Source organism: Centruroides vittatus, unplaced genomic scaffold, assembly GCF_030686945.1.
Source record: "Centruroides vittatus isolate TY-2023 unplaced genomic scaffold, ASM3068694v2 contig_874, whole genome shotgun sequence".
Taxonomy (NCBI): domain Eukaryota; kingdom Metazoa; phylum Arthropoda; class Arachnida; order Scorpiones; family Buthidae; genus Centruroides; species Centruroides vittatus.
In genome coordinates this window covers 2723097-2750106 of record NW_027122566.1, presented here as the reverse complement: position 1 = coordinate 2750106, position 27010 = coordinate 2723097, and the positions used below count along the sequence as shown (strand labels likewise).

Below are 27010 nucleotides of genomic sequence, written 5' to 3'. Positions count from 1 at the left end.
GGAGCTGTCCTTTCAGTGACTTTTTCAGAGGACTGAAAACATGAAAATCACACAGCAAGAGATCTAGACTTTATAGTGGGTGCTCCAGGAACCTCCCATTTAAGGGTGTCCGAACTTCTGCTTGACGACATTGCAACAATACACACTCCATTCTGCAATGAATGTCCACCAGTTTATGTCCTACAGCCAAAAACAAGACAATAGCACAATCTGATTTGGACATATTTAGTAGCAATGATATCATCAAGATATGTACTGCAAATTCCATATGCAATTCTAAGTGCAATAAATATCTTACTAATCACATTGCTAGATCACTGGCTTCTTTTCATATTGATTTATGTACTATACCTTGTCCAGAATATTGTATGTATGTCTGTAGTACTAGCTAATTAAAACTTTTTGATGTTCATTAGACGGCACTGCAGACTTTCTAATTTAAAATGATTTTTTGTTTTTGTTCTTGATTTAAAGCTAATTCTAAAAAATTTTAATACCATCATCACCACAATTTTAATTTTTGACAAAACTTCACATTATGCAATTATATCTGTTTCATTTGGTAAATTTTTATCTTCAGAATGTGGGGAGTAATTGGTCAGAATTCGGGATCCAAATTAGATAATATACAGAGAAATTTAACAAATAAAAAATTAATTATATATGCATTTCTTCATAAACTTTCATATATAATTTAAACATTTTGACTGTTGTCAACAATTATAACTTGAAAAATTTGGAATAATGAGAGAAAGATTATGTTTATACCATTGAACATGTAACATTAAATTCTAACTAATATTAATCCTTTGCCCCCGAAGGTACCGATCGATCATTACCATGGCTTGTTTAGCAAAACTTCGAGGGTACCGATTCATCATTACTTTGGTAATTATCGATTTTTGCAAAATTTATCAACAACAGATGTCGGCACTTGATGGCATCGCATCGTCTTGTCTATTGCTGTTTTACATATTTTTGTCTAGGTGGTGTTTTTGTTGACTTAAAAAATTTTAATTAATGCTTTTTTTCCTTAATTAATTGTTTTCCGGTAATTTTTTATTTCATTTTTAGCATATTCATGCAATAATATTACTATAATAAGTTTATTTAGCTATAATAAATCCACATGTTATAAATATTCAAGTTGTGGTCTTCAGTTTTGATATTTTATATATTTTTTTTATTTTTTATTTTTATCAAAAATACCTACAAATATTACATGTATTGCTACTCGTAATCATATGTTTATTACAAAAATATATAATCTTGTTTGATATGAAGTGAATAAAGTATATTAGTTCATTATATTAGTTGATAGCAGAATAAAATTTTGATTTCAAACACATGTTTGATATAATGTGTGATAATTTTACCATAATTTTACAATGAATAAACGTACATGCATAAATTTTATATCTAATTGTACAAAATAATATTCTTTGTCTTCCTGGCTCAGTGCCAGCAAACAACTAGGTAACTAGACAATGTTAATTTTCACAAAATGTTACAAATTATCAAGTTTATGTGTCAGTTCTGATATATATATATATTTTTTCTTATAAATTTTTCTAATAAAATGCATTGAAAAATATCATATTTAAAACTAAAGATATTAATAAATGTATGTGATTTTTTTCATATAGATATAATGATAATTTGATTTTTGGTGAATTTTTAAAATAATATGGCCTGAGTGACCTATATTGCCTTAGGAGGAATCTCAAAATAAACGTAAACAAGATGTTGGGGGTAAAGGGTTAAAAACAATTTTAAAATCTGACCTATTTTATTAAAATAATATTTTTAACATTTCTAAAAACAAGCTTCAAATAAAACAGTTGATATAATATAGCTGTCTGCATAAATTAAATTTACAAATATTTAAATGTAATAAAACTTAACTTTATTTTATTATGAAATCCTATAAATATTATGCCATACTGTATATCATATGTAAATGTTAATAATATAAAATATTTATTTATTCAAAGATACTTAATAATATAAAAAGTAATTTTTGTGCATTTGATAATGCTCCATTGTCTATCATTCTTGCATTATCCTATGTAATTTTTGTTTATATATTTCATATAACTGAATATCTTGCATAGTTGTAATTCTTTTAAAAAGCATTTTCAAATGAAACATAAGTTTCTCATTTTGACTAAGTATGCATGCTAAATTTATAAAATTTACCATTCTTCAAATTTTGATGTGTTGAAAAAGCTATATTGAAAACTTACAGATAATTTAGAATTATCTATAATCTATAACTTTCTGATATAACTTCAAAGAATTAGAGAAAATTATCCAAAGAAAAGAAAAATTTACCTGTAGCATTAGGATTAAAATCAATATCGCCTAACAAATCTAACAAATCAGTTCCTTTTGTTGGAGGAGGAGGAGGAGCTGAATTTTCTGTGGATTTTGTTTCAATTGTAACACCCAAAAGATCTAACAACATATTCTAAATAAATCATAATAAATATTATTTTAAATGTATTTCATTAAAAATTTTGAATAATTATTTGTAATAAGATAACATACTGATTCTTGAATAAGCTTTTGTTCTTTTTCTGGTTCTTTTAATTGTTCTGTTTCATTTCCTTCATCATCTGTTATTTGACCATTTTGCATATTTTCATTATGAGATTTATTTTCCATTTGAGGCATTCGTTCTAATAAACTAGGCCTGAAATTTAAAAATTAAAATTAAGAATTTATATAGTTACTTTTTAAAAATAAATAACAAATATTAGATTTTTACCTCAAATGATTGTGTTTTGAGAATAAAGTTGAAAATTCTGTAGATCTTTGCTGCAATTCAATATTCATATTGGAACCATACACATCTATAATTTTTTTAATTCTCCTGTAGATAAAATAAAATTATATTTATAAATAGGAAAAGTATTTTTTATTGTAATGTAAAATGTAATTACTTACGGTGCAGCATTTTCATAGCGAACACTCAACTTCATTAATGAAGTAATAGCATATTCTTTGGTGACCAAAGTAATATGAATATCTCCAAGAACTTTTTCAAATAAATCTAAAATTTGGTCCTCTGACACCTTCATTAATAATAATAATGACAATTTTTGATTTAAAATATCATATATTAAAAAAAAATACACTGAACAAACATTAGAAAAATTTTTCTTACATTTGGTGGGTCAGCATCTTTAACTTCAGTAGAATTTAGTAAATCTCCGTATTCACCTAAGCACCACAGTGCAACCTGTAAAAGTGGTTGACGTAATGCTAAATCACCTGTTAATTGTTTCCATAATTGCTGAACTGTATATATATTCAGAGAATTGGATTCTGAAATTAACTGGATTAAATTTCCTACAACATCATCACGAACATAATTTCCTGCCTGAAAATTTATTATAATTTTTGTTAGAAGTAGTGCTTTAAAATATTGTATATTTTAAAATATTTCACTTACAGTTGTAAGAACTTTAATCATAGTATCTATATGCCATTTCCGATTAGGTGCATACCTTCAATGAAAAAATAAGTATTTACTTTAAATTATTATTTTAACTTTTAATTATAATGTAAAATTGCTCATTTCTGTATTAATTAAAAATAAATATAAAGATGAGTCAAATATAAATCTTACATCAAAACATTAAAGAAAAATCACAGTGATAAGTCAATAGAGCAGGGTGGCATAAATCCTTACTGATTGTCCTTTCCCCAGTAAAATCACTGTGGATTTGGGTGAGGTAGGGAAAAGTTCTCTCTAGTTGGAGAATGTGAGTGAGTTCATGTGGAGTCAACTGACTTACAAATATAACTTGAAAACAGTGTTTTGTGTCTGGGGTCCACCCATCCTGTCATGTATTTTGTGTCATGGGGTCCAATATTATGTGCACTATCTTGTATTATTACATAAAGAAATTATACACAAAAAAATATTGTTCAAAAATTAGTTTTTCTAAATTTCCTAGTACAAGAGAGATGAACTGATGAACAAATTGTTAAAGTTTTCAAAACATATCATATTTAAAAAATAAATTGTCTAATGTTTGAATAATAATATAGAGTTTACTATGTCTTATTTCTGTATGATATCTTAATACAACTTAACTTTCAAAATAAAGAATTATTTAAAGGTATAATAACAACAAAATACTTGATGTATTTTAATTATTAATAGTGTATATAGCTAACTTTTATAAATATGAATAAAAATTAATTTCATTAATTATTCGGGAAAAATATTTAGCATTTGTACAATATAATATTACTTACATATCAGCAGCAATAAAGAGATTAGATGAACACTGAGATTTAAATTCTGGATCAGCTTTTTCCGAAAATGCTAATAACTCTTTTGTCATTGTTCTAATATTATTAGCACTGATTAGGGCAAAACAAAGCTCCATGGCCCGCCTAACAAGTTTTATATAATTATTAGTGACAAAGCATTTTGAAAATGCTAAATCTATCTACAGTACTTACCTTCGTATGGATACATCAGGATCCTTTAAGCAATCTACTATTGTGCTGCGATGCCTCTGGACAGCATTAAAATCAGCTTGAACTATTTGTAGTAATGTATTCAGAGCAACATACCTAAAAATTGTTTTAAGGTTTATCAAAATATTTATTTTTTTCATTTAAATGTTTCCAATTTATCATTTAAATTATATAAAACTTTTAATCACAAAAAACTATTGCTGGATATAATTGCTGGTTAATTGAATTATTTAAGTTGTTCAATTATATATTTATATAAAAACTTTAATATTTAAAATATGCACGATGTAGTATGTAATGTCACTGTTATGTTAGTATCATTAGATCTCTATTCATTAATGATTTTAGATAATATCTTTTCAGTTTCAGTAACTAAAGAACATTTTTCATAAGAATTTGTCTTATTGAGAAAGATTTTCATTGTCATTCAAATTGTCATCATTTTCAACTATATCCACTTAAGTCTCATTCTTTGATCAAATCTTTTAATTTCCGAAATATGTACTTACATTAATAAATATATTTAAAATAATTGTTAATGATTTTTATTATAATAAAAATATGTAACAAAGTTTACTTATAATTAATAAATTCTAAATAAAATTAACATTGCTTCAATTTCATTTTGAAACTAAATTTAGATTTACATTAGTTTCATAATTAATCATCATTTATAAGCAGATTAGTTAAATTACATCTGCTAACAGCAGATGTAACAGGTAAAGTTGCCACTAATTGAACTTTACAAACATTTTGTTAAATTTGTCCATGTTTAAATTCTAATAAATATTACACTGAACACATTACAAAACCTAAGTTCCATGAAATTAAGAGTTATGAACATTTTATACCTCCTTCCAAGATCTGCTTCAAGTTTAGAGCTAACTGTTCTATAATGGAACCTTTCAATAAGAATGTCAATAAAATTTGAATTTAAATAATCAATCACTAGTGCAAAGATGTGATTAAACTGATGCAGAAGATGGATAAGTGTTACTGGACAGAACTTAGAATTTATGATGTGTTCAGTGTTACAGAGCAGTCCACTTTGTGGAAGATATAACTCTTTTTTCTGATTAATATTAATTAAAATTATAAAAACAAACCAAAAACTCAGTTTAAAGGCATTGATATTTTTTATTTAAAAAATTTTGGAATTTATACAACTCAGCTTCAGGGTATAACCAATATTTGATATTAACAATTTATTCAGAATAATTTAATATTTTTTTAATCAAAATTAATAATCTTATCTTTATGTATTTTTTTCTGTAAGATTATATATATAATAAAATTATTGACCTAAAATTATAGTGAATTTTTTTAGGCTGGATTGTTATACATTCCTCAAAAGTGAAACTACAATACCACGAAGTAATGCATATAGCCATATGGAAATTTCAGAACTGGTAGATGTGAGAGATATACAAATGATTAAGTTAGCACATGCATCAGGTTATGTGGTACCCAGTTTTGGGCTATAAAGACCATCAGCTGGCTTGAGCCATAAAAGCTATCAGTAATGGTTCATGGCAGTTGAATTTTCAAAGAAGTGTAGAAAATGTCTTGGAGACTATGAGCTGAATACCATCAATTAATAGCTGGGGAATGATACTGCATCATGGAGCTGCACGATCTTGGTTTGTCAATGTGTGCAGTTGCCACATATGTTGGGCATGATGTGAGTATCATCCAGCAATGTGTAACACAATGGATGCAGGAACATCTGCAGATATGCTAAAGAGAAAGTGGATTGCACCAGTGCCCAACAGTTTGCAGTCTGTGCAGATTCAGTATACAGAATCTGCACAGACTGGCAGATTCACCAAACAATCCATCAGGACACACTCACAGCACGTGACATCCAAAGCCACCTATGGGTGCATCTGTTTCCATCCAAACAATTTGCAACAGAGGTTGCATGAAGTTCGGCTGCATGCATGACAACCAGCAGTAGGAATTTTCCTACTGCTGTTTTTACGGTTTGTGTGTTTCCTTTCATATCGGTTTTTCCTGAAATTTTGCATTTTGTTTATTTCGTTATTTCGAAATTAAGAAAAAGAATAATGTTGACCGAAGTGATTTTTTCGGAAAGAATTCTGGACTAGGTGTGATTCGCTAATGTTCTTTGGCTTACTTGGAAGTGAATATAACGATTTGAGGCTGGACAAGAGAATTTCGTGTGACACGAAACTGGCTGTAAAACTAGGTTTGCAGCATGTCGAGGGCGTTTGTACTGTTTGTTCCCGTACATGTAAGTTGGTGTACCATGCCAACAAGAATTCTGTGGTGATGAGATGCGTCTATTGTAAAAAGAACTCCTCCGCTTTCGAAGGTACCTTTAGGGGTAAGTGCGGATGCATTTCTTGGAGCAGTGTTTTCCTTCATATGGCACTTGCTGTGCTTGGAATGCACGCTAAAGAATGCGGCCTTTGCATGCACTATCAGTAATCACACGTCTGTCGATTGGGCAAACTACTTCCGTCTAGTAATGATGATAGCCGTGGAGAATGTTTCGTTGTTTAAAGTAGGAGGATCTGACAGAACCGTGGAAATTGACGAGACCGTGATAGCCAGACGAAAATACGAAAAGGGTCGCAAACTGAAGGGCATGAGATGGGTAGTCGGCGGAGTGTGTTGCGAGAATAACGCATGCTTTGTTTGCAAGGTCAACAACAGGAGCGAGGAGATGTTGAATTGGATAATTTCGAAATTCGTTAAATCCGGAAGCACAGTTTTTACCGACGAGTGGAGAGGTTATAATCACATAGATGACCTCGAAGGTGAAGAAATAGTTCACAAGACGGTGAATCATTCGAAAAATTTCGCGGACCCTCAAACTGGCGTACATAATCAGAAGATAGAAAGGTTATGGGGCATCTTAAAAAACAGAAAACATTTGCCCCAACATTATACCGAGGATTTGTCGGATTCCTATCTGTACATGTTCATGTACAAGAAGTTGTTTAAATGGCACACACTGAAACCCGGAAAACAATTCCAATTGTTTGTGAAACACTTAAGTTACATATATCCGGGATCGGGTAAGATCCCCGTATGGAAGGAACCACAGTCTGTGCCCGCCGCCCCAGAACCCCAAAAGAAAAAGGAGGAAATGGAAATGAAGGAAAAGAAAAACAAATCCGAGAACAGTGGGAACGTAAAACGAACGAACAAAAGAAAAGAATCATCCCAAGCCGAATCAAATGCCGGTCACGTTGTCGCCAAAAGAAATAAACGAAAATGACAGCCTTTGGAAACATGAGTAAAAAAAAAGTTACTATCGTTGTTATTATTAATAGTGTTATTTGCAAACTCAGAGTGCGAGTAATTTTTACATTTACATATATATATACATAGAAATACATATATATATATATGTTTTTCTTCTATTTTCTCTTTCGAGTACTTACTAGTAGTTTTTATTTTTACGTAGTCTGTAATATAGAATAAGTGCGCAACGCAAAAACACTTTAATTAAGCATCGGCGTTTTTCCTAGGTTGTCACGTGATGGCGTTTCGCTTCCAATAGTTGCCGTCGGAAGCATCAGTAGTCGCAACCGGAAACGCCGCCATCTTGGACTACCTAGGTGCATTTTAACCATGTACTCAATATAGTGTAATAAAATTTTGTTCTATATATTCCAAAACATCAGACTAAAATGTTATTCACTGTAGTAAAAACATAACACATTTTTAATGTATTTTAACATTATTTTTTTAAAGGTTGTGTCTAGGGAATCATCTGGGACTACTTGAAGAAGTGGAGCACAAATTTGCACTGAAATTTATTTCATGAAATACATGCTGACATGTAACACACAAAATGACAGTACTGTATAATCCAAATTATTAAACTTCTACAATAATTTAAATAAAAATAATAAAAAATAAATTATTATAAAAACGTTTCCAGGAAAAAAATTCGAATAAATGATTTGTATTTATTAAACATTTAATTAAAATAGGTTAGTCAGTTAATAAGTCAAAACTAGTTTTGTTTTATATTATTACATTAATCCTTACCTTATATTCTTATCAGCATTAAGCAAAAATCTTCCTAATATGTTAACACCTAGTACCTAAATATGCCAATTAAAAATTATATAATTAAAATTATGATTATATGCAATTCATATAGTTAGCATTATACATATAATCTCATCATAACCAAAGTTTGACAAAATACACAAAATGCCACTCAGACAAAATAGATTTGTCCACCCCAAAATAATTATTTTTGTTTTACTGTTAACACCATGAAAGATGAAACATCTATGAAAATTTACTATATTGTACTGAAGTGTATTGGAAGATTTATTCAATGGTCAATTTTTTCTAGGCCAGGCATGTCAAAGATACGGTTTGCGGGCCATGACTGGCCCGCTATACAATTAGTTGCAGCCCGCAGCATCAATTCAATAATGCTATTTGTTTATTTTTTTTTATCATCTTGAACCAAAGAAAATGTGATATTTTGTACTTAATTATTATTGTTTGAGTTCAACAATTTTGTTTTTTGTTTTTATTTTTTCATATTACTTACAGATATTTATTTTATTTTATTTTTTTGTGTTTAATGTCTTGTTTACATTATGTTTTCTCTATTTCATCTGATTATTTTCTTGAGTCAAAGATCTTCACAAATTACAATTTTGGATCTGAAAATAGATTAAATGTTTTGATGAAATGTTCCTCTATTTCATCTTTTGAATTTCAAATCATCTTGGCAAGATTATTTATTGCACAATTCTCACTATTTTGCACATAAAATGCATGTTTTCGACATATTAGTAAATTACAGTTTATGTTTGTATTTTGAGTCTTGCAATCCTTATTTTCAGATCATTTTACAGACCTGCTTCAGGCCTGTAAATTGACCGAAAATGTTTGTTCTGTGATTAAAGTTATTGCTGGAAAAGTATAAATGGTGTTTTTTTTTTATTTTATTGTGAAATCTCGGGTTATTAAAAAGGAATTTTTTGAGTTGGCTACTTTTGGGCTACTTTTTAGAAAATTTTTGGCTACAAAAGCTCAAAACATCTGGCCCACTGTCATACTCCAGACAAAAAATTGGCACTTAAGCAGTTTGAGTTTGACACCCGTGTTCTAGGCTGTCTTTATGGGTTGAGACACCATTATAATACTGTGCAAATAGAATGTACAGTACATAAGATTATAAGAAATGTAGAGAGAAACATTCATTAAATGCATCAGGCAAGGATCAGATATTATAAAAAACAGTAAAATGCAATAGCATGTCTTAGAGCAAATTTAATTTCTGCACTCTCCTAGGTCTGTTGTCATCAAAGTCTGGATAAATGTATTAGCATTATCTCAAAGTACCATAATAATCTCAATTACTACTTAATCGTTTAACCAATTAATGCTTTAATAATAATAATAATAATCCCTCCTGTAGTCACCATCCGGTTGTGGTGGAAGAGTCCAGTAATTTTACTGATCCATAAAGCAATGCAGGCTGGAGCACAAGTTCCTGGTAGGGGCACTCATGCCAGTAGGGTCTATGGGGAGAAATGAAGCTAAGAGTGAAGAGTGACCACACTCATATTCTGTGGAGATAATTACCATGGTAGTAACCAGGTCTAAATGTGATACCGACTCGGACATCGTCGAGTTAACAGGGCCCGCATTTGTGGGTTGGGCAGAGACTCACATTAAAAAAATAGGCAGTCTCCCTTGGATGCCAGTAGTGAAAGCAATACCTGCCCAAGCATGGCTACTGCAATGCTCTCGACAGTTGTGAGGAACCAACCTAGCTTTGATATTTCTGTGGCAATGCATCCACAGAGTACAAAGGCTGGAAAATCCAGGCCAACAGATGAAATGGACATCAGAAATAAACAAGTTTATCATCTGTACTTATTACATTATCACAAAACTTAAAACACCATAAATTCACACAACAATATCCTTACCTCACTGTCACCAAAGGGTTGTTGATCAAAAAAGAACAATTATAAACAACCTTATCCCACAAACAACAGGTCACTGATCAAATACATCATTTAACATTTATGAAGATCACATAACTTACCAGGACAATCCAGCAACAAGCACTGATAATAGCAAACACACAACTACCACTAATGATACTACAGACACTTCCTCATCCATCACTGATAACATAGACATGGATTTAGTTAATACGCTTTCACTTAAATTTCAGGAAACATTCACTAAATATGCAGGCACAGATCCCACACAATGACCACGAATACCAAAAATCAACACATCAAAGGAAGTAGGAAAAACACTAAATTATGTAAACACTCACTCACTACCACACTACATTAATTCAATTTCTACACTCGCAGACATTCATACATTAGTTTATGCTGGGGCAGTCACAGTAGTGACACACCATGGACTGAAAGTACAATCACAGACAAATACACAGAAAACACAATTCTATCACAAGCCTGCCTGGCAGAGAAGAATAGAAACACAAATAAATGACATTAGACAGCAATTAGGCAGGCTGACACAATACACTAAAAACAACATAACACCCAAATTAAGGAAACAGCTCAAAAACATCTTTCAAGAAAATAAAAACACACACAAAACATGAACATCACAACACACGCATTACAGAATACATTGATACACTAAAACAAAAACTTGCTGCCAAAGCACGTAGACTCAAACGATACAAAACATGTACACTACGAAAACAACAAAATAAGTTATTTACAAACAATGAAAAAACTCTTTTACAGACAAATTAGTACCAAAACAAACACTGATACACAGCACAGTGGCACACCAGACAGAAAGAACTCACAACTTATTGGTCTTCTCTTTGGTCCAGTGCTGTCACGCACAATGCTGATGCAGGCTGGATCGAGGAGGAGAACAGAAACTTGCACAACATACCAACTATGCCCTGTGCTGAAATAAACATACACGACATTCCAATACACTGTTAACAGAACACACAACTGGAAGACACCTGGTGTAGACAACATTCACAATTTCTGGTACAAAAAGTTTACATCACTGTACCAGAACTAGCTAAACATCTAACACACATATCATCAATCCACAAGACATGCCAAATTTTCTTACTCAGGGCATCACCTACATGAAACCTAAAAACAATAATACCACACAATACGGACCAATTACATGTCTTCCAACACTCTACAAATTATTGACATCCTGTATATCAAACAAAACATACAAACACAGCATTCTTATGGAACAATGAAAAGGTTGTCATAGAAATCACAGAAGATGCAAAGAACAGTTACTCGTAGATTCAGTCATTTAGCATCACACAAACAACAAAGATTCAGTCATCAGCAAGCACACAAACAACACAAAAACATACACATGGCATATAAACTACAGAAAAGAATTTGACAGTGTTCCACACAGGTGGTGGGTACACATTCTTCGCATGTATAAAATACATCCATCACTCATTGCATTCTTTCAAACACTATGCAGCACTGAAGAGCACAACACTACATCTCAGGGATTAGTAACACTTCCATACAAACAAAGCAAATTTTTATTAGGCGAGGAATTTTTCAAGGAGATTCCTTGAGTCCTCTCTGGTTCTGCTTAGCCCTGAACCCATTATCCAACATGTTAAACAACACACAATATGGTTACAATATCAGACAAGAAAAAAACAACACAGTTTACACTGTCACATCTCAGTGTACATGGATGACATAAAACTTTATGCATCCACACAAAAAACAACTTCATCAACTCCTACAAATCACACATTCATACACCAAGGACATACAAATGGAATTTGGCCTAGATAAATGCAAAACACTTCACATAGAAAAAGGAATCCTGAAGAAAGAAGATTTTGCACTTGGAAATGGAGACATTATTGAATCCATGGAAGAGGGCGAGTTCTACAAGTATTTAGGATTCCAACAGGCCAAACTAACAGAACATACACAAATAAAGCAAAGATTAATTAAAGAATACCAAAGTAGGTTAAATGCTATTCTCAGAACACAGTTAAATGCAAAACACACAGTTAAAGCAATAAACACATATGTCATCCCAGTACTCACATATTCTTTTGGAGTTATACATTGGACTCACACAGATCTTGAGCAACTCCAAAGGAAAACAAGAACAACACTTACTAAGCATAAACAACATCATCCTAAATCCGCCACAGAAAGATTAACCCTTCCACGTAAAGATGGCGGACGTGGCCTGATTGACATAGTTAACCTTCACTACAAACAAATACAGTCACTGCGAGAGTTTTTTCTACAAAAAACAAGAAACATCACAATTACATAAAGCAGTAACTCTAGCAGACTCAAATAACACACCATTAAACTTACACTCACATCATATGGACACAACACAACATATAAAAGCATAGACACCATTAAGCAATCGTGGGCTCGAAAGGCACTCCATGGCAGGCATCCTTACGACCTGGCCCAGGATTTTGTTGACAAAACTGCGTCAAACAGCTGGTTAGCTCGGGGATGCCTCTTTGGGGAGACGGAAGGATTCATGATTCGCCATACAGGATCAGGTCATAAATACTAAAAACTACAGAAAACACATACTCAAAGATGCAACACTCACAAATGACACATGCAGAAAATGTCACATCATGCCAGAAACTATACAACACATCACTTCTGGTTGCAAGCTCTTGGCACAGACAGATTATTTACATAGACATAACCAAGTAGCAAATATAATACACCAAGAGCTTGCAAACAAACATAAATTATTAGACATCCACGAACCATACTACCAATACATTCCACAGACAGTATTGGAAAACAACACGCACAAAATGTACTAAGACAGAGCCATAATCACAGATAAAACAATTTACCACAACAGACCAGACATCACACTCATTGACAAACACAATAAAATCAACTGTACATTATAGACATATCCATTCCAAACACTCACAATGTACAAAACACATGCACTGAAAAATCAGCAAGTACACAGAACTTGCCCAGGAAATAAGGCATCTGTGAGAGGATGGATAGGGTGCTTATTGTATCTGTCATTCTCTCCTCTACAGGTGTCATACCACACACACTACACAAAAGCCAGGAACATTACAATTGAATAGAAACACATACATCACACTATAGAAGGCCACTATATTGAATACATGTCATATTGTTAGGAAATTCCTGAATACACACACACACACTGACACACTTATTTAATTTTTGTTTTGTTTTGGTTGCTATGCCTTGACTCTGGTCTGGCATAGTGCACAGCAACCAGTGTCAACCAAGTATAGCTCACTAAATCCAACATAATAATAATAACACAACCCATATTTTTCTATATTTGCATTTTACTTTTATTTTTGTGATAGTGTTTAAAACTTGTAGACACCAGAAAAAAGTGAATCTGTGTTATTTTTTACAATATAAATCTCATATTTTATAAAATTATCTAGTGTAATAATAGAGACCTTTTCTTTATAATTTTAAAATAGTTCATAGAAATAAACATTATAAATAATTTGTTTCTTGTTAGACAAGAATGTTTTAGAATAACTGATAGTATTTCAAAAGTTGTTTGTTTTGAAATATCATCAAGTATTCTAAAAATAATACCACACACACTTCACACTTTTCAGTTGGTTAAAGCAATAAATTATTTTAAGATTAATACATTAATATATATTTCTAAGCTAATTTTATTATAAACGATTCAAATAATATAACTATTTACCCTGAGTCCACTTTCTGATTTTATCTCCATTATTGATAAAACCGTTTCATACAAAATTGCATTTCCAACATTTTTACTTGTTTCAGTGTTTGTTGCTACCTATAAAAATAAACTGATTCATTACATTGGAAATATGAATAATAAGTATCTTGATTTAAATAATGAAAACATTCATTATTTAGAAAACAAAGTTTGGCTGAGAAATAAATGATTGCATATTTTCTGGCATGGAGTATACACTTTTTTTAATGATACCCATTAAATATCAACAAAAGCAATCTTAGGGAAACTTATGTAGAAAATTAATATTACAGAAATAGCTAAAAAACATTACAATAAAACACAGTAGTCTTGGCTAAGCATGTAAAGATTAATAGGGAAACTCTGCCAAAACACAGGGACACCATATGTTTTAAAAGTAAAATTAGTATATTGTTTACTTCTGATCAATTTTTTAAATCATAAAAATATGGCCTTGTTTAAAAAAAATTAATAATAATGAAGTCAAGCAAAAATGCTAAAAAACTACCTTTTTTCAAAAAAATTAGTTCATTTCATAAATAATTTTTCATAAAAAAACTTCACGACCACCATTGTTGTTGTAAGTAAATTTTGCACTCTTTGCATGTCAAATCATCTGTGCTGAAAATAATCATCTGTGGTGTTGGTGACAATTTCAATTTTATTTCTATTACTCAATATATCATATCAAGTTTAATTGTATATGCTATCCTATGTTAATGACACATACTTAAAGCATTCTTTTAAATAAAAAATATTTATATATTAATTTATATTTATATCTTTAGGTGTTGGGTGGTAAATTACATGATAAAGGCCTTTTTAATTATTTGTATGATTTAATTATTACTACAAAGTTTAAAAAATTCAAATTACTAATTTGTTCATAAATTATTTTGTTTGCAGATTGCAATCATTTTCAGGGAAATTTTTGTTCTGAAAATATTCTGTACAGTACATTAACATTTCTCAGCTGCTATGCACAGAAAGATCAGATTAATTAGAAGAATACAGAATTATTTCCTAATTAATCTGATCTCACTAGTATTCAAGTATTAGATTAAAATTCAAATTAAATATTATGTACAGTACCTAAATATGAAAATTTTTTAAACAAATTATTATAATATTAAAATAACAATTAATTATTAAATTTAAATGACTATTTTGTCACTAACCAAAGCAACTGAACAAATTAAAGATTTGATGTATTACTAGAATTGTGAGGAATTAATTTTCTGAAAAATTGAATGTGGTTTCTCTCTTGAAAATAATTATGTATGGTCTATAAAATTTCTTTTTTATAAAAACAGAAAGTAACAATTGAAATAATATATAATAAAAGAAACTGGTTTTAATACAATAAAATTAAAATTTTTAACAACACAAATTATATTTATATTTTTCAAGTTAAATACCTGAGCAAGTATATCATTCATAGATTCACTAGTATCTGGATCATTTCTTCCTAATAATCTTAGTAACCTTAAAATTTTTGCCTAAAATTGAAAATAAAAAAGAAAGCTTAAAGTAATAAAATTTGACAAACTGCAAGTGAATTTTAAAATTTATTTATTAATTTATAATACAGGCAATGTCTTATAAACAGTATATGCCACCTCCCAAAATAATGAGTAGATAACATATTTTAATATATATAATTATAAAATTTTTTGAACACAACCTGTAATGACTGGATGGCTGAAACAGTTAAGGCATTAGGCTACTGTTATAGAAATGAAATAAATTTGAGGTTCATCTGGATTCTATCACGGATAGTCTGTTCTTGATATGTCAGACCTGTCCTTCACCACCTGTTTGCACCATTGTGGGCCTGGTTGAACCCACATTGAGTATAAAAAGAAAGATCCTCTTAGTGCCCACAGGACAAAAAAGAGAAAAGCTAGAGCAGAAAAATTGCATCTATATGCAGTAAGGTACTGCACCTAGAAACAAAAAACACATTTCATCTTATATGTGAAGTTATAATCTCCTGTAGGCTAATGAATTCCAAAAAGGCTTTCAGCAGGTAAAGTCTACTTTGAAAAAAAATATTATTCAAGTTTTATGCCTTTGTGTCTTTAATATAATAATTTGAATTTAAATCATCAACTAGGACATATCTATTATTAGGACTTATTATACTGGATAACTGGTTCTGCAAATTAAGTAAACAATATCAGAAAAAACAATATTTATCACCCGTGATAAATAAAGACTGTTTTTCTGATATTGTTTACTTCATTTGCAGAACCAATTAATAATTCCAGTATAATAAGTCCTAATAATAGATATGTCCTAGTTGATGATTTAAATTCAAAAAAATATTATTGTTTAATTCAGCACATTATTTTTTGCTATAGCTACACAGCATTTACATGTATTGATGTAGAATATTTTAATGATAAATTTTAATTGTGAATGAACTCTTTTAAACTCCTTTTTCCCTGATTAATAAAAGTGTGCATTCTAATTTTATGTTTTTTAACCAGAACATAGTAAGAAACTTTTGGGCTAAATGATAAAGGCAAGGGATGGCTTAAATACACTAAATACTTTGTCCTAACTATTCTGTACTGAAATGGAAGTGTATCTTATATCTCATAAAACACAATTTTTAACTTTAATCAAATACTGAAAGGCTTACATACAGATATTGCTACACCAACATCTGCTACAGAAGGAACATGATGATCTACTAACTCCTAAGAAAGGATAAAGGTCCATAGGATCTAGTCAGAATCACTGAAATAAATAAGATTCAAACACAAGATATGTATTTAGGCAAATTGCCAGAATAATAAAGAAGCCACACTGAGATCACAAAACTGATGCTTAAAGAACCATGCACAATAAAAAAAAAGAGCATCCAGCTACTGCTTTAGCAGTATATGCCTCTGTACTAAATGTTTGGATGGATTTAAATGTGGCAGTCTTGATTTGACTGACCCAGCTATGACTTAGAAAGTTTCAAACAGCTGGAAATCTACTTATCCTCCAAGATAACTATGAAGTTACAGAACGCTCTTCCAATGCAGGGATATATAGCTGTAATGGATAAATCTAGGTTACAACATTTTCTTACAGTTATTGTATTTTTATTTTTTACTTTGTACTTGTTATAACCCATTAAGGATGCACCGATACGCAAAATGGCCGATTACTGATTACCGATTAATGGCCATATCATTATTGGCCAATTAGTGTTAATAATTTATTGCGTTAATAGTGTGAAATCCTGGAGTTAATTATACAGTTAATTATAATGTGGAAAAAATCCATTTTTCTCTGCCTGGTATTTCCATCTCCCTTGGGTCAGGTAAACAAGAGACAATCGAATATCCTTGCAAAATCAACAATCTCTTCTTTTCCTATGTGTACCATCCTTGTAATCCAAAAAAATTATTCTGGTAGACAATCATACAGCAATGGTTAGGAAATTTATGGTTTATTTACAGGGTTTTTTATTCAAATATATTTCGGGTTGGCTTATGTTCCCAATCCCTCTTCAGTGCTGTCAAAGAATACAAATTATGGTAAGTTTTCCGACAATATTAAATAACATGCAAGGTGGAATACAATAATATAAAACTTACATAATCTCTTTCTTTGTTTGGGAAAGTTTCTAAAATAAATCTCAACACTTAATTGTTGATGCATGGAAACTTTGACATTGTTTAAAAAGCTGAAGTGTTTCTGTGTTTAACAGAAACAAAATATATTTCTTTAACTGCTGATATTTGGACAGCAACTACAAACAATTCTCTTTTTTTAAGTGTAACCGTCCACTGGTTGAAGGATGATTTTCAACAGAAAAAAGCTGTTCTGCAAATTGTTCCCTTTGAAGGTTCCCAACAACTACATGAATCATCAAACAGATAAAAATTGTTCTTGAACAGTATAAGTTGAAAAGTAATAAGATATTCTTAGTACTGAGAGATTCAGTAGCAAATATGGTAGCTGCAATTAGGAATTGCAACTTAGAAGCATTATCACGCTTTATACATTCACTGCAGCTGACACTAAACAAATGTATATTTTCAGGATGTAAAAACCATAATCACAGTTAATAGAAATATTGTCACACACTTTAATCATTCTACTGTATTTGTAAGCAAATTGGAAGATTTGCAAGACAAGTTAGGTTTGAGAAAAACAAATTAATTCAAGATGTTCCTACTTGCTAGAATTCTACATACTACATGTTGGAACAGCAAAAAGCCCTTGTCACATATGCTACAGATAATAAAATTCCTACAGCCCATATCAGTGGTCTCTTGTTGAAAGAATTGTTCTACTTTTAAAATCATTCAAAGAAATTACTGTGGAAGCCAGCAAACGAGAAACCATCTCATCTTCAATAATTCCCACAATAGAGACTGAAATTATTCTTATCAAAAGCAAAGAGCAGTAGTTCCTTTAGTGACATTAATACCACAATAGAAGAACTAGAAAATCTAATAAAAAAGATTTTCAGCATATACAGAAAACAAGTCTTTATGCTAAAATTCAAAATGAAATTTTAAAAAGAGGATATGGTAGAGAAAATAAAAAGATTGACAATGATATCTTAGAAGATACTGATAAATCAAAATCTCACACAGGATTAAATTCTAAAGCTTCTACTTCTGGAGATGATCAAGATGGGGAGAATCTCTAAGTTTTTCTAATTTATTTGATGAATTAGCTTCTGATAAATGAAAGAATAAAGAAAAGCATGTTTTAACAAAAACGAAAAAACAAATGTTTCGATTAAGAATTAGAAACATATTTACATCTTTTTGAAGAGTGCTATGCATATGTACATAAATTTACATAAATCAGTATACACATAGTAGCCATTTTGTAAATTTACCTCTGGCTTCAGAAAGTGTCAAAAGTGGCAAAATATGGAAGCACATTTGCATGTTTGTTACAGGTAATAAAAAATAAACATTGCTGCTTACATATGTTTGAAATGAAATTTATTAACTTTAAAATTATGCCTTACTTGTAAAAATGGATCACTAACTCCACAAACATCATGTTCTGGAGAATAACCTGCCATAATGAGGTTTTTCAATATCCGGACTAAGTTTGGGACAATCTCAAAATAAAGAAAAAAATACTTTAGATATTTTATAATAAATAAATAAATAAAAAAAATGCTACTTACTCGTTTAAAATGAATTAAAGTATCTGGACTTTTCTCACACATTTCTGTTATCAATATAACACCAGTTATCAACACACCTAGAAAATAACAGTTTGATACAATTAAACTTTTTATATTATAAATACAAAATAGTATAAAATATGATTAACTAAAGTAACAGGCATTAAATTTGCAGCATTAAAGAATTTTATTTTAAAAACAATAAAACCTAAAAACATTAAGTTGATGGTTTGTTTTATTGCTCAACTGCCTTTTATCAGAGAGAAAGAACTAAGAAAATTCGATAGCAAAAAAATCTTTTAATTTTTCAAAACAAGCTATGCATTTTTGAGTGGTTTAAAAAAAAGTCCTTTTACACCCCTCTTTAGGCTGTAAAACATGAAAATATACTGTGAGATTAACTGGGAGTAGGATACCCAAGGATGCTTTCCTACCTCTTAATCGGCACAAGACCTTGCGGTCTGATCTCGCTCGTCGAAAGAACAGCTTTAAGGTGAACGATTAAGCATGAGTGATCTCGTGGAGACCTCTGGGTTTGGAGTGGAGAGGATATGGTTCTGTGGGAAGGAATGCATGCCAGCCAGAAAATTAATAATATACCCATTTATTATTAACGTATTTACATAGGTTTTACATATTTATGTAGATAGACTTAAGGAGTAAGTTCCTATCAGTCCAGTAATTGTCAATATGCTTCTTCTCAGAATCAAAGGATTTGTAGGTATTTAGGGGAGTTATTAACACAATAGAAGGGTCTGCAACCCTGACTGCATTCACAGAAAGAACTCAAGAGAGCTTACATATCATTGCAAGTAGGGTAAATGCCTCAAAGGGAAGATGGTGATTCAATAGTCCTTTGACGTCTGCAAAGATTCCCGGAGAACGTAAGTTCGTTGGACTTGGTTAAGTCGAAAAATGAAGAGAGTTTGAATCTGAACAAAGTGAGTGACATTAAGGTGGAATCACTTGGGAGAATGAACGGCAACGGCGGCGGGAGGCAATAATCCAAGGATGCACAACACTAGACAGATGTCAGTATTCTCCTCGTGATGTGTTATTGCTCTACCTTTTATTCAGGGGCTCTTTTCTCGAGATTTCCCTCACATACGTCAAGGGTGATGGTTTCTCTGGACCAATGATGGATTAAGTGACACAATTATGACAACAGTTCACTCATCGTCTACAAGGAAATATTTTCGTGGGAACGGAGTTTTTATGACTGATTTTTATAAGTAAATTTGTCGGTTGGTTTCCCCTTTTTGAACTAACCCTAAATTTTCTAAAATCGCTTTTTTGTAAAAATGATAAATGAAAATTAATAAAACATTCGAATTACTCCTGGCCTCACATCCTTTTACACCCCTCTTTAGGCTGAAAAACATGAAAATATACTATGTTTTACAGCATAAAGAGAGGGTTCTTTCTTGCTGATAAAAGGCAGTTGAGGAGTAAAACAAACCAACAATTTTAAGGTTTTATTGTTTTTAAAGACTTTTTAAAATATACAATAGAGCAGAAACAAAGTTTATTTCTTAAAAGAAAATTAACATAACACAAAATTAAATATCCTTGATTTAGTTATGCTTATTAAGTTAATGTTGGAAAGTATTAGCTATTAGCTTGAAGTAAATATTTAATACTGATAATTATTTATTTTGAATTTACATGAAGTAAAAAAGAACTCAAACTTACAGATATACAAAAATAAATGTAATGGAAAATGAGACATTGTTTTTATCATTCTTGTAAAATAATCATAAGTGAAAACAAAAATATATTGCAAAAACAATATTTGCTCTTAATGATTATTTTTAACATTAGCATCCACTGAATTTCATTAGTTATATATGGCAACATGACAGGCAATCTGCCAAGGGGATGCCTTCCAGGAGGACTTTTATGGTAAACAGGTCCCTATTTAGGTGTTATGAACATGAACACCCAGAATATTCTACATGGCCAGTCCACTACCACTGTTCAGTGGTTTCCGCCACTCAGCCATTAGTGGCCTATTGAATTCCATCATGATTAATTATCTATATATATAATCAAGACGAGTTGATAATAATAATAATAATCAGCATAGAGCCAAACGGTTAGGAGTTGAAAGTTGAAATTTGGTACACAGTTAGGATGTCACGAGAATGCACACTAAGAAGGGATTTTTTGAAATTCCTCTCCACGGGGGAGGGGACAGGATTAAAGATTCTATATACATTATCGAGACGTGTCCATACGGTTAGGAGTTAAAGTTGAAATTTGGTACACAGTTAGGATGTCATGAGAATGCACACTAAGAAGGGATTTTTCGAAATTCCTCCCCACGGGGGAGAGGGACAGGATTGTCTTAACACTTCCATCAACAATAAAAGTGTTAAGACTTCCATTGTTAACACTGAACACTTCCATCAACAATGGAAGTGTTAAGTAACAATGGAAGTGTCAACAATGGAAGAGTCAAGAATGGAAGAGTCAACAATGAAAGAGTTACGTAACAATGGAATTGTTAAGAGAAAGCGACATGCAAGACGCAGTTGCAGTTTTTTCGTTTTTGCGGGAAATCGAACATATTTTTAGACCCATCTAAAAATTCTGTAATTAATCTGGAAACAGGGGGGACCCAATTCTTGCATTCTGTGAAAACGGGTAAGGTTGACTGTAACGTAATAATCTTAATTTTCGCTAAAACGGTTAGGAGTTGAAAGTGAAAATTTGGTACACAGTTAGGGTACCAAATTTAAGTACCAAAGTGTTAAGTAACGATGATAGTGTGAAGTAACAATGGAGAACAAGAGAAAGCGACGTGCAAGATTTACAGGCTCTGGAAAAAAAAGAAAAAGAAAAAAGTAATATGTTAGAACACATTTGATTTTCAAATTTAAACGGATTAGTTCGGTTTTTCTCGATCTTTCTTCTTTAGAACATTCGATGAAAATCGAACGATATAACCAGAACACGTCGTGAAAATCGAACAATATTAGAACATTCGATTTTCAAATTCGACCTTTCTTTAGAAATACTTAGTTTGTTGATGAAATTACTCTTTTTCTTTTGTGACTAATAACATAATAATCTTAATCTTTGCTATCGTTACTTTTGCCCGAGCAACACCGGGTCTACCTGCTAGTTATAATATATTTTTAATTAACTTGCCATCACATGCAGCTTTTTACAGAACTGTATACATAAGGCAGTAATTTTTCACATGTAATTATGCTGCACATAATTGCTGTTCCTTGAATTTGACAATTCTGAAAGTCCTGTAGTGTGTCTTCTCTGCATGTTCCAAATTTCAATGTCATATGTTATTTAGTTTACAAGATATTGTTTTGTTTACAAAACAATGTTCTTGATCAAGCTTCTACGTACTTATTCTATGTAGAGATTCCTTTAAACTTTATAATAGTGTGAACTAATATAAAACAAGTTCAGCTGGAAATAAATAACAGGAAAACTGAGGTGATTTTCAGAATGACCAGAAAATCATTTTTTGTATAATAATACAAAATTTTGGGCATAAAATAAAACCACAAAATCATATAAATTGTTGAAGGTCATATCGCCCAAGACTATCTTATGATGAAAAGTATTCAAGATCATAGTAACTTGCAAACCCCATATCATTATATCATGCTTAGCTCAATGATGCCATGCCTCCTCTTGCAGCAATTATGAGTTGTCCATGATGTCAGTAAAAATGACATCAGTCACTGTAATGATGTCTGTGTGGAAAATTGCACATGTTGTAATTTGTAAAAGTTCTTAATATTTGAAAGTATATGTAACCCCAGAGTGGCAACACTGATGAGGAAAAGTGAGTGTCACATGGAGACCCTTCCTTTTTTGTTCATTTGTGTGTCAGGACCCTATCCACTGGCATCTGCTCTATATACGTAAATCAAGACATTTTGTATGTTATTCGTGTGCGTATAAGAAGTGCAAGTTATTTCTTCTCCTCCAACAAATTACACATATGATTGTGTGATGATAAAAATTTGTACCTGATTACATGCATAAGATAGCAATTTCTGCAGTGGTTTTTTGGAGGCCTGTGATAAGCAGAAAAAATTTTTTCAATCAAAATTTTTCACAGATAGATGGAAAGCATTTAGAATGAAAATACCACGGAAACACAGCTAAGTAAGTCACAATTTTGTGATAAATACCTATAAAAAAAACTACTAGATGCTGAAAATTGCTGCTGCATGTGATCATAGGTTAAAAATAGATTTTAAATGTTTATTCTATAATAAATTATAATATTTCATGTATCTTTTGTTTTCATAATTTTTAAATACAAAAATTAATAACCTCCAATTTTAGTGGTTTTATTAATTATTGAAATTATTCTAAAGCTTTACTTTCTAAGTTACCATTTTAAAGAAAAGTTACAAGTCCATTAGATCACCAAAAGTTTTTTCTACAAGTCTATTAGAAAAATGAATATTTCTAATTTACTTTTCACTCAATTTTCCTATAAATGTTCATAAAAATAAAAATCAAACATGTTCTTATGTTACCATGGTTTTTTTCTGTAAGTAATGATCTTGTGGCAGGAATAAACATTTCCATTAGTTCTGGAACCTTTTTAATGATTCGATAAGCACATAATGCAGCCTAAAAAAATAATAATAAAGTAACTTGTAATATATAATAAAATGCTTTAAAAAATATTTTTACATTTATAACAATAAAAAGAATAGGTAACAAATATTTGTCAAAAGTAAAAGTATTTTGCACAGGAAGATACTGAAATGCATAAAACATTCATCTTACATATAGTAAATATATGGGAAAACATACCAAATTCTGTTTTTACATGGAGTTTTTGTATATGATTTTGATTTAACACAATCTAAAAAGAATTTAATTCTGTTTTTACACAATTTATTTTGATCTAACACATTCCAATAAATTTGCCTTTTTAAAAATTCCACTTGATTTTAATTTTAAGTTAAAATATTCACATTTGCATTTCTAGGAAATTACTCTTTATTAAAATGAGCATGTAGCAATTTAATTGTGCAAGTAAAGACTACAGCAGGATAAGCATAATGAATTAGCCCTAGACAGGTAATGGGATAAAAATTGGCCCAAAAATAGATATCAGTGAATGTTTAATTACTGACTAATATTAGACCAAATTTTTCAACCAAATTTTTGAGGTTAAATATGAAAAAGTCTTTGTCAAATCATGATTATACACTGTCTCATTACTGAAAAAAATTATATATATTACTGAAATAATTGTTTGAAATTAATAATTTTTTTTTGAAATTATATAATTTCAAAAAACAATTATTAATTTCATTGATTTAGAACATGGCAACAACTTAAAAATTTCTAGGAATCTTTATATTACATTATACTAAAAAAAAATTTCACCAAATTTATTCACCAATCTGAAAACAAAATCTGAAAACAACCAATAAAAATTGACCCTAAATGATAGCAGTCAAATCACACAAAAAAAATTAAAAAAAACAATTTTTCTAACACATTAATTTACAAATAACTGTAGTCATGTGTTTTTCACTCATTTGTAATTCTCAGCTGCCTACATTCTATATTTACAATAATTCCATAAAATATGTTAATTCTTATAATGACCTCGGAGTCATTTTTGGTCCTAAACTTACTTTCAAAGGACATGTTCATAAGATTATTAAATCTCTAGCTATTTGCTGTGGAATTCTTTGGCGTTTTTTAAAAACTATTTCCTCAAAACACAGGTCTTCAGTTCCATTTATTTTGCCAATATTCAGTCTCTACTCAATTATTGTCTGCCAATACAGGGCTATGGCTGCTTCTTTCAAATTACAAAAAATATTAAAAGAGTTAGATAAAATATTTCTTATTCTAAATAAACTCTCTAATTTTCCTTTACCCCTAATGCTAATGTTGCTCGGTTCAGATTGGAAATTCCCAGTTTTACCAAATGTATTAAATACTTTGACTGTTTACTTTTATACAAATTCTTCCATGGTTCCATTCGTTCTGATTGACTGTGCCTAAGAGTTCCGCCACAAGTTACTCAAAACCAAACTTGTCGTTTTATCTCATCTTTTAGGCTTTCCATTCTTTCAGATCATTTTTCTATCGATCTGTTCAGAATGTGGGCTGTGTGAAACAATCTCTGCATGAATATTTTCTACATTTTAAACAAATTTGTATTACTTTATAATATATAATCATTTGTTTTTATTTATGTATAGTTTTTATAGTGTACATTGATTGTTATCCTTTTTTATTTGTATTTTAATCTTTTGTTACAAATGTTTTCTTCGGGGAGGATATCAATTGTCTTTGACATTTCCTTTTGTATATGCAATAAATAAATAAACAATATGATTTCTAAAAATTCAAAAATTTCTAGATATCTTTAAAAACTTGTTGCCCTTTTTCATATATTTTTTTTACTTTGCAATTTGATGCCAAGAAACAGTGCTATTTGAAAAGTTCAAAAATTACACTTTTGTACATAATCTCAAAATTTGTAAAATATTCAATCTTAGGCAGTAAATAATCATTCATTATATGGACCAATTTTCATTGCATTATCTGCTTACAGTTGATTCACTATGCTTATATCCTGCTATAACCTTTAAACATTTGGTTGTTTCCTTTTAAAACTTATTTGATTGGGACAATCAGTCTTTCACTTGGACTTTGTTCCACAATTGAAGAAGTGAGAAAAAATGAGTTTTGTGATAATATATGAATGTAATAAAAATGTAGACTAATAATATATAATTCTCACATTAATAAAAATCAAAAAATAATAGAATTAAAATCAAGAAATCATAGCATGCACTTGATATTTTAATTCTGCCCTATTATTAATTTGGTTTCAAATTTATTAAATTCAGAATGCATAAATAAAAATTTAATCAAAAATTATCATAATTATAAGATTGTTAACTTTACCTTTTTCCTAATGAAAACATTAGAGGACTTTAATAATCTTTCAACTTCTCCTGCCAAATCACGGCTCATTTCGGGGGAACAAATTGCTCCTAAAGTACTAAGAGCAAGACCTACTATGAACTGTGTGGGACTATTTAAATCGCTGGAAAAGAAAATCAAGACCAAATCAAATTTATTATATAATTGTCATGACATATTAATAAAAATTACTTACTATCAATAATAATTAAGTAAATAAATAAATTTCTGCAAGTTTCAGGAAGTAAACACTTTATTAAAATGGCTTCTTGAAACTAGCAGAATTTATTTTTTTACAACAGTGCCAAGTTTTATAACCTTTTATTACTATCAATGATTCAAAAATTAAGAAATAAGTATACCATTATAAACCTTTTCATCAAATACCAACTTTTTAGCTACAGATTTACATCATATTTTCATTACAATTTTCGGGGATACTATAGATTACCACCTATGGAATTTCGGGTGTTTGGGTATATATCTGAACTCAGGGGACCGAGACGAGTTTAACGATACCCTACTTTTGGACCGAAGACAAAAATAAAAAAGTTATCATACTTTTTTCGGTGATCGCGCGATGATCGGGAGTTGTGTCACTCTCTCCACTAAGTCGGCCTCGCTATCACAATCAGGAGTCACGTCGCTTGCAGTTAAAATGCA

The 27010-nt window shown here is 30.5% G+C and overlaps 1 protein-coding gene across 4 annotated transcripts in view; it reads right to left on the bottom strand.

The window, feature by feature from the left end:
• Positions 1-27010, bottom strand: part of LOC136982917 (AP-1 complex subunit gamma-1-like) — a 77465-nt gene that overhangs the window by 11130 nt on the left and 39325 nt on the right. For 3 of the 4 annotated variants that reach the window (XM_067279482.1, XM_067279483.1, XM_067279485.1), the window contains 14 exons: positions 26330-26471; positions 23923-24019; positions 19238-19479; positions 15666-15746; positions 14227-14325; positions 8524-8579; positions 4480-4593; positions 4270-4410; positions 3458-3512; positions 3170-3385; positions 2950-3077; positions 2771-2875; positions 2551-2695; positions 2335-2470 (listed from right to left, as the gene is read on the bottom strand). In XM_067279482.1, the coding sequence (XP_067135583.1) occupies positions 2335-2470; positions 2551-2695; positions 2771-2875; positions 2950-3077; positions 3170-3385; positions 3458-3512; positions 4270-4410; positions 4480-4593; positions 8524-8579; positions 14227-14325; positions 15666-15746; positions 19238-19479; positions 23923-24019; positions 26330-26471 (1757 nt within the window). The remainder of the gene's footprint in view (positions 1-2334; positions 2471-2550; positions 2696-2770; positions 2876-2949; positions 3078-3169; positions 3386-3457; positions 3513-4269; positions 4411-4479; positions 4594-8523; positions 8580-14226; positions 14326-15665; positions 15747-19237; positions 19480-23922; positions 24020-26329; positions 26472-27010) is intronic. The other variant, XM_067279484.1, reaches the window with a different exon arrangement.